Source organism: Chelonia mydas, chromosome 8 (genome assembly GCF_015237465.2).
Source record: "Chelonia mydas isolate rCheMyd1 chromosome 8, rCheMyd1.pri.v2, whole genome shotgun sequence".
Taxonomy (NCBI): domain Eukaryota; kingdom Metazoa; phylum Chordata; order Testudines; family Cheloniidae; genus Chelonia; species Chelonia mydas.
The window spans coordinates 30,253,119-30,266,197 of NC_057854.1; the positions used below are offsets into that span (position 1 = coordinate 30,253,119).

A 13,079-nucleotide genomic window follows, 5' to 3' on the forward strand; every position below is an offset into this window, starting at 1 on the left:
TATTGGGGAAAAACTTTTTCACTAGGAGGGTGGTGAAGCACTGGAATGGGTTATCTAGGGAGGTGGTGGAATCTCCTCCTTTAGAGGTTTTTACAGTCAGGCTTGACCACTTCTCTTGGTAGTTCATTCCGAGGGGTAATTTGAGGTGGTTTAAAAAAAAAAAGTAATCATAATTACTTTGTTTAGGTAGACTTACTCCATGGAAGATGAAGTTCATTTCTTTGTTTTGGCTTTCAAATGAGAGGTGCTTTCCCTTGGATATTTCCATCTGCGCTTATGCAATCTTGGGAGGTTGGTGGATGTACTGTGATGGATTGGGCTTCTAATTGTTTTTCATTCATGCATTGTTGCAAGAAGTGAGAGATACTGGTTACTTTTCTGCACATGTGCAGGAGCCGGACTTGTAAACATAAACCTACAACATATTTTGACAAATGATTAAGTCTTCTGTGTTTTAAGCCTATACATTCAAATAGTCAAAAACAAAATATTAAACATTGATGATAATGGGGCTGATGATGTTTCATATTTACTCAGATACAATAGAAATGGAATTTTTTTTGCTTAGCGTTTTAAAATGATTTTGGATCCCTGTTTTTGGGCACAAAAATGGCAACACGATATTTTCTTTGGGATGTGTACTTAGGAAAAAACGTTCAGTGACTGGAACAATGCGAAGAGTGAGGGAAATGGTCAAATCATGCATAATGAATCTAAAGATGTGGTACTGTATGGTATTCTCTTATGTGTTTTGTATTAAGCAGTACTCCAGTACTTAATGACACATGGTGAAGAATTTTGTTAAATGACATTAACAAATTATTTCTTTCTCTCTTTAAACAGTGAGAATTACTTGGTGAGATGGGGGAGTAAAGGTTTTCCAAAGGAGATTGATATGCTCAACAATCTGAAAGTGGTGTTCACTGTGAGTAAACATTTTTCATATTTGACTAGATTTTGAATTTGCAAATAGGATTCTCATTTCTGATGGTCACTCCCAGAATTTTTTGTGTGTTTGGGGGAAGGCCTGAATGACCTCAGAAAGGAAGTTAGTCTGAGTAATTAAATGGAGAGGAGCATTTGCAAACTAACTCTGTTTGGATCTGAGTTCACCTCCTACTGTGTCATGTTTGATTAACCGGTCTTACTACTTAAATGATTTTCACTTCAAGTCCAATTAAGTTGGCTCATTACAAGTAATAATTTTAAGATGGAGGATGTTTGTGCACTCTGCTTATGGTTAGATGAGCGAAAGGGTATATGAATGACATAGTAGGACAGACAGAAATTATTTAGATGAAGCTGTTTGGCATTTATTCATGTCTCTGATTTGTCAAATTATTTGTCAAAAGTTAATGTTCATACCATTACTGATGCAAATATCAAAATCTAGTAGAATTTCAGTACTAAACCTGTAGGCAGATGTTGTATAAAAACCAGGGGGATGTAGATATCAATCAGGCATTCATATTGCAGAACAGTAACCAGTGATTCATGCCATAAATATATAAAGAGATGAAGACATCACTAAATCAGTGTCACTGAATATTAATGAAAAAATTATCTAACCAACATAGTGACTTAGTTTCCCCAATCAAATGAACCTGAGGAACCTTGGAAGATCCTTCATATTTGGAAATTCTCCTTACACGGTTAATGGGAACTTACTAAAAATGATAAACAACCATGCATATATTCGTAAATTATTTTCAGTGTAATGTTAAGGATGTAAACTACATAATGTCCATAAATACTCAGAGTTGAAAAAAAGTGGTGAATGATATAGTTGTGGTAGGAGAGAATTTCTGAAAATTTTTTTCTTTTAGAACCAGATAATTTTGAGGCTCTATAATGTCTCTTCCAAGTGTGTCTCTAGTCTATTGAAAGAGCTGCTACTCAAACCCTAATTCTCAACATCATAACTTGAAGCTGGACTTATATGTTTTGCTGAGTGAAACTGGGGTTAAGTACACATGATTAACTTTAGTGGGGCTTAATGTGCTTAAAGTGATGTTGAAAGTCATATTGAAGCCACAAGCGGAGAATATTATCGCTGAAGAACAAGCTGGCTTTCATGCTGGAAGAAGCACCACAGAACAGATTTTCAACTTTCATGTTCTATGTGAGAAGTACTTACAACACCAGCAAGACATCTACCATGTCTTTATTAACTTCAAGAAGGCGTTTGACAGAGTATGGCATGAAGCTCTCTGGGCAACCATGAAGTACAATGTTGGTTGTAAGCTTATTCCAACCATTAAACAACTGTATTCCAAGGCCAGCAGTGCAGTTCTCATCAATGGCACAACAGGAAAGTGGTTTTGCATCTGATGAACTGGGTTTTAGCCCACGAAAGCTTATGCCCAAATAAATTTCTTAGTCTCTAAGGTGCCAAAAGGACTCCTCGTTGTTTTTGCTGATACAGACTAACTTGGCTACTGCCCTGAAACATATCACTGTCAGTCGACAAGAGCTGGAGACAGTGAAACAGTTCAAGTATTTCACTGATGAAAGATCAAAGGCAGAAATTCTGGCAAGAACTGCGCAAACAGCAGCAGCAGTGGCAAAGCTAAAGCCATGTTGGAGAAATAAGAACTTCCAAACTGAAACTTCTGTATGCAGGCAAGACGTGGACCCTTAAGGCAAAACTTGAATGGAAAATATAGGTAGGAGAGAAGATACTTCTGTAAAATCTGGGCATCTCCTACTTAAACCACGTCACTAATGAAGAGGTCCGCAACATCATCACCCAATGTACTGGGTCATATGAAGATCTCCTGATAGTGAACAAGCGCAAGCTGAAGTGGTACGGCCATGTAACAAGATCATCCTCCAAGGACAGTACAGGGAAAAAGAAGAAGAGGTGGACAGAAGAAGAGATGGATTGACAACATAAAAGAATGGACACAAATGGACGTTGCAGAGACTCAAGCACTGACACACAATTGTCAGGGGTGGAGACAATTGGTTGCTCATCAATGATGGTACCCCAACAATCAATGTGGTTATGGGAGTGATGATGAATGTGCTTAAAAGCTCAGTTGAACCAGAGCAAAATCTTCCTTCTCATATACATTTAAATCTTTGTACTACTATACCCCTACTTAATCTATGATAGCCTCTCTGACTGATGCCTTTAGCCCTGTCTACAATAAAGAATATCTTTTAGATTCAGGAGCTTTTGCAGCACTAGCTCTTGGGTAAGTAGATTGCCAACGCCCTCACCATTTTATTTAGAATCACTGGTGTTAGCAATGCTGGACATTGCTGAAAAAATATATGGATATCTTTTCGTCTCGTCTCATTCTCAGGTCTGTGCATTATTTGGAAAGTCTCCAATTTCATGTACAACAGGGGCCTGATCCAAAGCTCACTGAAGTTGAGGGAAACCTGAATACCCTTTTTGTCCTTTCTTTGAAACTCATTTTAACATACCGTTTCCCACAGAACTGTGAAATATCTCCTCCTCTTTCCTCACATGCACTGTTGCCCTGTGCAGCATTTTCCTGAGAATGAGATGGTATCACCATGTATAAGAGCTTTGTGTTGGAAGTGTGTTGGGCACTCTGATGGTGCGATATAAATAAATGCCTGAATGCGCTATTTGTGAGATGAAGTTGCATAAGCCAAATCAAGTACAAGTATTGAGATAGTTAAGCTAAATTAAGCAGAAATATTTATCTTGAGTTAATTTGAAAGTGTACCATGAAATATAAATAAATATATATGGTGCACAACATGGATGAGTCTATGTTGCTGTACTTCAGTATTTTGTGACTTATTTTAATTACACAGCCTTAACATTACATACATTGGTGTTTTTCAATTTCAAGAAGAAGAGGGAAGGGGAAGAAAAGAAATTTGCCTTTTTCTTATATTTTAAATGTTCCCTGTTAGATTTTGAATTTGGCTTCTCATGAAGGTTAGTTGACTGGGAGAAGGGTCAGAGTTCAGACTTAATTAACTGATCACAGATCGGGGCATGGTGAGTTCTGACTTGAGCTTCTGCTAATGTAAGCTAGAGGGCAGCCTTCTGCAGGCTGGGTTAAAAAGGCAGCAGCACATCAGTTTATATGAAGGCTGATGTATTATTTCCACTGAATGCATCCGATGAAGTGAGCTGTAGCTCATGAAAGCTTATGCTCAACTAAATTTGTTTGTCTCTAAGGTGCCACAAGTACTCCTTTTCTTTTTGCGAATACAGACTAACACGGCTGCTATTCTGAAACCTATTGCTAAGGCTGCGAGTTTGTCACAGAAGTCACGGATGCTGTGACTTTCTGGGACTTCCGCAGCTGGCCCTGAGCAGTCAGCCTCAGCTGCTGGAGCAGGGGCCAGCTATTGGCATCCCGGGGTCCCCTAGAGCAGCAGCACCTCAGGACCCCAGGAGCAGCTAAGTTTTAGTGGGGGTATTTATAATAAAAGCTATTGATGGGTCACAGGATGTGAATTTTTGTTTACTAAAAATACCCTGCTAAAACTTAGCCTTACTAGTTGACAACAGAAAAAGTTAGACACAGAATTAAACTATTTCAATGCAAGAAATTTCTAGGGAGCAGAAAGAATGGCCAAAATCTCCTAAAATTATGGGACCTGTAGCTTTTCCATTCTTGTAGTGTTCTCCTTGTTTCTGATGCTAAGGCCATGATTTGACTGCCTTAAAATGACATATTATTGCTCATGCAAATAATCCCTGATTTATGGAAGCCCAGTCCACCCCTGAGCTTTCTAGACTAGAAAGTTCTGATGATTAGTGTGATGTCATAAAGGGAGCTGTCCTTTTTGGGAAGGCAGAAAACTTTGCAGACAACACTGACTGTGCTTAATGATTTTCAGTTGGGTATACATTCCCAACTCCCGTCCCAATTTTTTTTCCCCAAACTTGCCTTGGATGTACTTCTAAATTGGAACTGGTTACATGTGGAGTTTCCATCCAGTGATTGGTAAATTGGGGGTGTCATGTTTGGAGAAGGAAAAAGAAAGTGGATATTTTTTTTCCCACTTTTTTGAACTGAAAAATGGCTGAAGAGATTTTGCTTCATGTTTTTGGTCCATAGCTAACATTTTGAGACTTTCAAACTAAAAATGACTTCATGAAAACTTGCTGTGTGTGAGAGACAGGGGAACAAGGATATAAATTCAAGTCTTGGGCAGTCCTAATGATATTAGTTGCTACCAGGCAACCACTAAACAATAACTGTATCCTCTCCTTTCCTGTTGTAAGTGGAAGTGAAAGAAATCTTATGACTGAGTCTGTCCTCACAATCTATCCCCCAGTCTTGAAGATTCAGGATATTTGTATGAGCTTTCAAGTTCTTAGATGCTTATCCTCCACAGTTTCTGAAACTTTTCTGACTTGCAATTCTGTGTTGTGCTGTGAGGATAATTTTTTAGTTTTCAGTAACATTAGAATAAATTGCAAAGATTGCGAATCTCATCAGAAGCAACGAAACTCTATGTTCCATTTCTGACTGAACTCCCAAATTGCAGTCGGGCTGTTTCTCTGGATGTGGGCCAAAATACCATGATAAATACTTCTTTACAACATTGTGAGTTGACTACTTAAATGAATGTAGTAAATTAAGCCATACATTAGCTTTATCATAATCGTAAATTAAATCAACTCAAACTGATGATGGTGCAAATATTTGACTGGTTATTACGCATCGTGAGCATATAACACCAATGCTCCAGGAATAGTGTGGTTTGCCTGCTGTTTCTGGCAGAGTTTGAGTTGCTATTGACCTATAAAACCCTAAATGTTTTGGGGACTGTCTGCTGGGGACTGCCTCTCCCCCATGTAATATTGCCACAACTGGGATCAGTGGAGATGCTCAGTCCTGAGTCTTGTCAGATGAAAGGAGAGGGACTTGAGATCACTCTCCCCGTGCCTCTGGGTCTGAAATTAGCCCATATTCACTCACCTTCAGGGAATGCTGCAGAGCCCATCTATTTGCTCAGACATTTGAGGAGGCTTGAGTTGTCTAGGCTTTTGGGGTGGAGGTCTTGAGGAAGATGGTTATTAACTTAACTTTAGGCTGGCAGGGATGTTATATTATTCAGGGCGCTGGGTTAGCAGCTGCATTTGATGGGTTGTACAACTGCCAGCCTCTTTGAATTAATGGAGGCGCTTAGTGGTTTTCAAACTGGGATGCGTGAGAAAAATCCTGTAATTGCAAACAAAGCAATTTATTTCGTAAGAGTTGGCAATCTAATCATAGATATATTATGACCCTATCTCAGATGGGGGTATACGGTAGACTACATTATTTGGAGAGGAGTATACAGCCTAGAAAGTTTGAAAACCATTGCAGTAGCGATTAGGATGGGTGATTTCCTGTTTGTACTAATGATAATGAACACTTCTAGATGGTTCTCTCCTTTATCCTTCCTCTATCTCCTTCCAGTTCTCTAGCACTGGCCTCTTCTGTTTCCCCATACTCACAGCTTTTGTATAATATCAGGATACTCTGTCCTGTAGCTCTTGCTGTGTGAAAATGCCTTTCTCCCTCCTCTTTCCTTTTTGTATCATTTAAAATGTCAACTTTGTTTGGACAATGTTAAATCATAGCTTTCCTTCCCTGAGTATATCTTAGTTTCTTTTTCTGTTTCTTGTCAATTGGTATTGTAACTAGGGGCCCTGTTGAAATTTCATTTGCTGCAGAATGTCAGTGGTCCATATTTTAATAATTCTCTTGTCATCTATTTTTAGGATCTTGGAAACAAAGATCTTAACCGAGACAAAGTTTATTTGATTTGTCAGATAGTCCGGGTTGGAAGAATGGATCTAAAAGATAGCAATATGAAAAAATGCACTCAAGGATTGCGACGGCCATTTGGTGTGGCAGGTAACAACCATGTCATTTAAAATTATTTGCAGCATTTGCTTCTAATCACAGCCCATTTACATTTGTTTGTTTTTTTTGTAATGAAAAATTTAAAAACTTGATTATTTAAAGGCAGAGAAAAAAAGCATTAAGATGAACCTTAAAATGGAAGAATGCCTTTGATTAAACACATGAATAAAATATGTAGTAAATGAAAGCATGTTTAAATATTTGTAGTAATTACTGATGGAAAAAAATTCTCCAGGAATCTAGTGTGTGTGGTATATTGAGCTGTGCAGCTTGCAGCATCTCACACAATATAAGAGCCTGATCCTGTCTACACTTAATAGAAGCAGAGTACCATATCCTCTAAGAACATAAGAATGGCCATACTGGGTCAGATTAATGGTCCATCTAGCCTAGTATCCTCCTTCCAACAGTGGCTGGTGTCAGTTGCTTCAGAGGGAATGAACAGAACAGGGCAATTTATCGAGTGATCTATCCCATGTCATCCACGTTAACGGATAGCAGGTTTTTAAAACAAACAAAAGGAAGTATTTCACACAATGCACAGTCAATCTGTGAAACTCCTTGCCAGGGGATTCTGTGAAGGCCAAAAGTATCACTGGGTTAAAAAAAGAATTAGATAAATTCATGGAGCAGAAGTCCATCAATGGCTATTAACCAAGGTGACCTGGAACACAACCCCATGCTCTGCAGCAACTATGGTTCTTTAAGGATGTTGTCAGTACGGATCCTGCAACTCGCTCTCCATCCCTGCTTTTTGGAACATGGGCTTTGAGTCACAAGGGAACTGAGGAAGTATTGCCCTTTATGCCTTCATATGGGAGCACGAGGAGGCAGAGAGCGCATACTGATGCTCTGTCATAAATATAAACGGAAGGGTAACAACCTTCCTGTATACAGTACTTAAAATCCCTCCTGGCCAGAGGCACAATATCCTTTTACCAGTAAAGGGTTAAGAAGCTCAGGTAACCTGGCTGGCACCTGACCAAAAGGACCAATAAGGGGACAAGATACTTCAAATCGAGGTGGGGTGGCGGGGAAGGCTTTTGTCTGTCTGTCCTGTGTGCTTGCCGGAGAGAGATTAAGAAAGCAAGCAATCCAACTCCATTAGAATTAGTAAGTACTGGCTTGTGATTTTCTCTGTGCTGAGAGGAAGGTGTATTCCTGGTTTTCTTTTTGTAACTTTAAAGTTTTTGCCCAGAGGGAAATCCTCTGTGTTTTAAATCTGATTGCCCTGTGAGATTAGCTTCCCTTCTAATTTTACAGAGGTGCTTCTTTTACCTTTTTTCTTTCTAATAAAGTTCTGTTTCTTTTAAGAGCCTGACTGATTTCTCTATTGTCCTAAGACCCAGGGGCTTGAGTCTGTGATCACTTTGTAACCAATTGGTTAGGATATTATTCTCAAGCCTCCCCAGGAAAGGGGGTGTAAGGGCTTGGGGGGATATTTAGGGGGAATAGGAACTCCAAGTGGTCCTTTCCCTGAATCTTTGTTAAATCACTTGGTGGCAGCGTACCCTCCAAGGGCAAAGAGTTTGTGCCTTGGGGAAGTTTTACCCTATGCTGGTAAAATAAGCTTAGGGGGTCTTCCATGTGGGTCCCCACATCTGTACCCTAGAATTCAGAGTGGGGAGGCAACCCTGACAGCTCATGGATTTTTTTTTTTTTAAATGAAGTCTTTTGGCCTTGTGTCCATGAGGCTCATGCACAAGTACAGTGGTATCAACACTGACTAAAACAACTCAAAGAACAGCAAATATTGTAGGGTAAGTGTCCATTCTTTCTGGGTGCTACTGCATCAGGTTTCAAAACTACAATTAGAAATTTTTGTTGGCCCCCCAATATTACAATGAAGAATGAAATAGAAAACTCTACATGTGACAACTTACATATTGGAAAACTAAGCTTCAGTGCCATTGGGTATTTGGAAACAGTTAATGGGAGAATAGGAATTAAAATAAACCATTTCTACATGGAAATTATATCATAGCACCTGGAAAAGGTTTTTTTTTCTTTCTCTCTCTAAACTTGTACACACACAGAGTTCAGCTTATTAGGTTTTAACAAAAGCTTTAGCCTCAAGTCTATTCATATTGAATTTCATCTCCTTGGGGAAGGTACAACGTATGGCACCCCAATTGAGTGTAAATAACTTTTTTGGTAAAGATCAACCATATATTGTACTTTACATTGCTAGCAATAACTGATGAAATACCATTGTATAATATCTTTCCATCTAATAACCTTGAAAATCATATCTTAAAATGCATACATGTCCTGAAGCATAATGTTAGTGAGAGAGATGAATAATTTTTCATGTTCTTATATATTAATGAATTTTATTTCTACTTTTCTAGTTATGGATATTACAGATACCATAAAAGGTAAAGCGGAAAGCGATGAAGAGAAGCAGCATTTCATTCCTTTTCACCCGTAAGAGTCAAATTTATTTTTTACAATACAACAATTCATTTTACATGCAAAAATTTCTGGCTATGTGAATGTGCTTGTCATGGATCTTTTCTTTATTACAGATAAAGTGATCTTAATTGCATTATATGAATATCAATGTTAGTACAGTCTGAAGTACTAAAAAGAAAACAAGTAATTTTATGGGAATATGAGTGAAAAATATTAATAAGATTAACGTGAAATGTGACAAAGACATGGAAGTTTTTCATAGGGCATCAGCTAAGTATAAATGAATTCAAACTGATGTCTTCACTCCACGCTCATCCAGCATTATGACCTATTAAACAGAACCAAAGTATATGAATGTACACCAATCCATTCTAGACATGATTGTAGGTGGTAAATACTGTGTATATTTCATGAGTTTGAGTGAGCTGTGAAGTTGGGCTACTGAACAAGTTGAAAGGTGACTGAATTTTGAAAAAGGAAGTTCAAATTTCAATTGCAATGCAAGGCAATCTTTGACTCTCAACTTGGTACTCACACATAAATGGAGATATAGTCTGAAGTATAGGCACACATTGGAAACCGTTATTGAATGGCATTCTGCATAATACTGCAAGTGTTTGTATGTTCTGTGGAGAATATACCAGTTTGCCAAGCACTTAAGCATTGGCCCCACTTCCCTTTTTTACAATTCCATTTGAGTCATTTGAGCTGGGTGTCAAGAAGCATTCCTGAACTGGATAGTAGAGGAAAGGGGAAGGGGGTTCTAATGCACCTCTGGCTACTGATGAGGAAAACTGTATTGGAAAAGGCACTAATTGAACCCATTAGGATTACCACACATATAGGGCCTAATCACATCAGCCACACTATCTGAGACTCGTTCACCTGCACATCTACCAATGTGATATATGCCATCATGTGACAGCAATGCCCCTGTGCCATGTACATTGGGCAAACTGGACAGTCTCTACGTAAAAGAATAAATGGACACAAATCAGATATCAAGAATTATAACATTCATAAACCAGTCGGAGAACACTTCAATCTCTCTGGTCACTCGATTTCTGATCTCAAAGTGACTATCCTTCAACAAAAAAACTTCGAAAACAGACTCCAACGAGAGATTGCTGAATTGGAATTAATTTGCAAATTGGATACAATTAACTTAGGCTTGAATAGAGACTGGGAGTGGTTGAGTCATTATACTAAGTAAAACTATTTCCCCTTGTTTATTCCCCCCCCCCCCCCCCCCCCCCCACTGTTCCTCAGATGTTCTTGTTAACTCCTGGAAATGTGCTGGAAATAGCCCACCTTGATTATCACTTCAAAAGGTTTTCTCTCCCCCCACCCCACTCTCCTGCTGATAATAGTTCATCTTAAGTGATCACTCTCCTTATAATGTGTATTTTTTCATGGTTTGTGTGTATATAAATCTCCTCACTGTATTTTCCACTTTATGCATCCAATGAAGTGAGCTGTAGCTCACGAAAGCTTATGCTCAAATAAATGGGTTAGTCTCTAAGGTGCCACAAGTTCTCCTTTTCTTTTTGCGAATACAGACTAACACGGCTGCTACTCTTTGATTTTGCAAGAAGGCACGATCTGTTGTTGACCTGAATTTGATGGGTTAGTTGTTATGGCTCACCACTGATTGCATCCTACCAGAAGATGTATAGGTTCTTATCCAATTCAGGCTACAGAGTTCAAGAACTCAGAGAGTTCTATATCGGGAGAGGATTCTCGGGGTGCTTGGCAAGAACACGTACACTGAGGACAATACCAAATTGATAAAACCTTTATTGAAATTAACATTAAAAATAAGAAATGCAATGAAACTTATAACTGCAAAAAAGTAAAAGAATTCCAAAACTCCTGGTTGTACCATTTCTATTATAAGTACCTTAACCTAACATACTCACACCTTTCCTTGAGGACCCGGTAATAGGAGGTGAAGGACCAGCCTCACTCCTGGCATGCCCAATTACGCAATGGTGCTGGCTTCCCCAATGGTTAGGAATGTTGAGTAGTTATACTATAGTGCACAAGCTGAGCTGATAGAATGATTAGATAGATAGAGCTTAGAACTTAGAAGAGCTGAACTTCGAAGAACCGAACTGAACTCTCTTACAAGGTATTTTATAGGATCCTGACCTATGTAATTCAGGCCCAACTTACTATACCCAAATCTTATTTCCATACCCTAAGAAATTTATGGGTACCCTTCTCCTATAGGCAGTGGTGAGCTGGAGCCGGTTTGCGTGAACCGATTGTTAAATTTTGAAGCCGGTTTAGAACTGGTTGCTAAAGGGGTGGTACAAAGACACTGAGTGTGGTATAATTGCCTGGATAGGGTCACTGGGCTTTAACATCCAGAAAGGACATGGGTCCAATACTATCTTAGGCCTGGTCTGCTCTGGGGGCGGGGAGATCACTAAGTGCGTAGTGGTGAGGATTGGTAAATAATTAAGTTGTAAAGAACAATGACTGAGGGCATTGGCTTTATTGCTTCCTTAATTATTTGGTATGTTCAGTGCTTACTAGGGAATTTTTTCTATTTTCCTTTAGAATGGTGGCAGAGAATGATTCTTTGCACAGTCTCTTAGGAAAAGTCACAGCATCAAAAGGCGACAGTGGCGGGCAAGGTAAAGTAGTCTTTGTATGTAAGCAAAACAATACATTGTATTTATAAATCTTGGTTTCATATTTTTGTAGTCTGGGTTTCAAATCAGTCCTTGTACTTCAGTCATTGGGCTACATATACTGTGACGCTGACAATGATGAATGTAAATGTTTGTGGGGGAGTTAGAGGCTATTTAGATAATAAGCACCTGTCTAACGAGAAAAGTGGCTTTAGTTAAGGTTTAAGTGGTAGCTGTTTTTTGGCTGGGGAGGTGGGAAAGGTGACATTAGTAACAGTTCTCTAGAGGAGAGAAAAATGGTAACTTAATTCAAAGTAAACTCCAAAGAAGTTAATTACATAATCTCTCGCTTTTTCTATAGGTCTGTGGGTAACTATGAAAATGCTTGTTGGAGACATGACTCAGATTAGGAAGGACTATCCCCATCTCGTTGACAGGACAACAGTTGTTGCAAGGAAGCTGGGATTCCCTGAAATAATCATGCCAGGTAGGAGGTGATTTGTTCTTCACTGAAAATAGACTTTCACCTTTTCACTGTAAAGCCTAGTATAAATATCTGTAATATTTAGCTTGGAGCTTACTTCAATGTACACTTCAGGGTGATTTCTAATTTAAATATTAGAAGTTTACATCAATGAGTGAAATATAATTATTTAGAAAAAATGTAAGGATAAATCATTTAAAACAAAAATACTTAAATGAAGACAAAGATCAGGGATGGTGTTGGCCCACTGCTCAGTGGAGAAGGTGAGCTGGTGATAGATGATAGGAAGGCAGAGCTGTTCAATGCATACTTTGCTTCAGTCTTCTCACAAAAAATAACACATGACTGGACGACTAGTGAAATTACCATAGGTGACAAAGAGGAAGGGATGCAGATCGGGATAAGTAAAGAACATTTCAGATCTTCTGACTAATTTGAATGAATTCAAGTTAGTGGGGCCTGATGCTATTCATCCCAGAGTGCTGAAGGAATTAGTTGAAGAAATCTTTGAGCCACTGGCAATAAGATTTGCAAATTAATGGATGATAGGGGAGGTCCTAGAAGACAGGAGGAGGGCTAATGTAGTGCCCATATTCAAAAAGGGGGGAAAAGGAGGAGCCAGGGAACTATAGACTAGTCAGCCTGACCTCGATACCTGGGAAGCTATTACAGAAATGTATAAAA

The 13,079-nt window shown here is 38.8% G+C and overlaps 1 protein-coding gene across 3 annotated transcripts in view; it reads left to right on the forward strand.

The window, feature by feature from the left end:
- The window catches only part of DOCK2 (dedicator of cytokinesis 2), a 495,629-nt gene that overhangs the window by 63,878 nt on the left and 418,672 nt on the right, over window positions 1-13,079 (forward strand). For all 3 annotated transcript variants that reach the window (XM_037906215.2, XM_043520976.1, XM_043520978.1), the window contains exons 9-13: window positions 844-925; window positions 6,713-6,848; window positions 9,209-9,284; window positions 11,838-11,914; window positions 12,273-12,398. In XM_037906215.2, coding sequence (XP_037762143.1) covers window positions 844-925; window positions 6,713-6,848; window positions 9,209-9,284; window positions 11,838-11,914; window positions 12,273-12,398 — 497 coding nt within the window. The remainder of the gene's footprint in view (window positions 1-843; window positions 926-6,712; window positions 6,849-9,208; window positions 9,285-11,837; window positions 11,915-12,272; window positions 12,399-13,079) is intronic.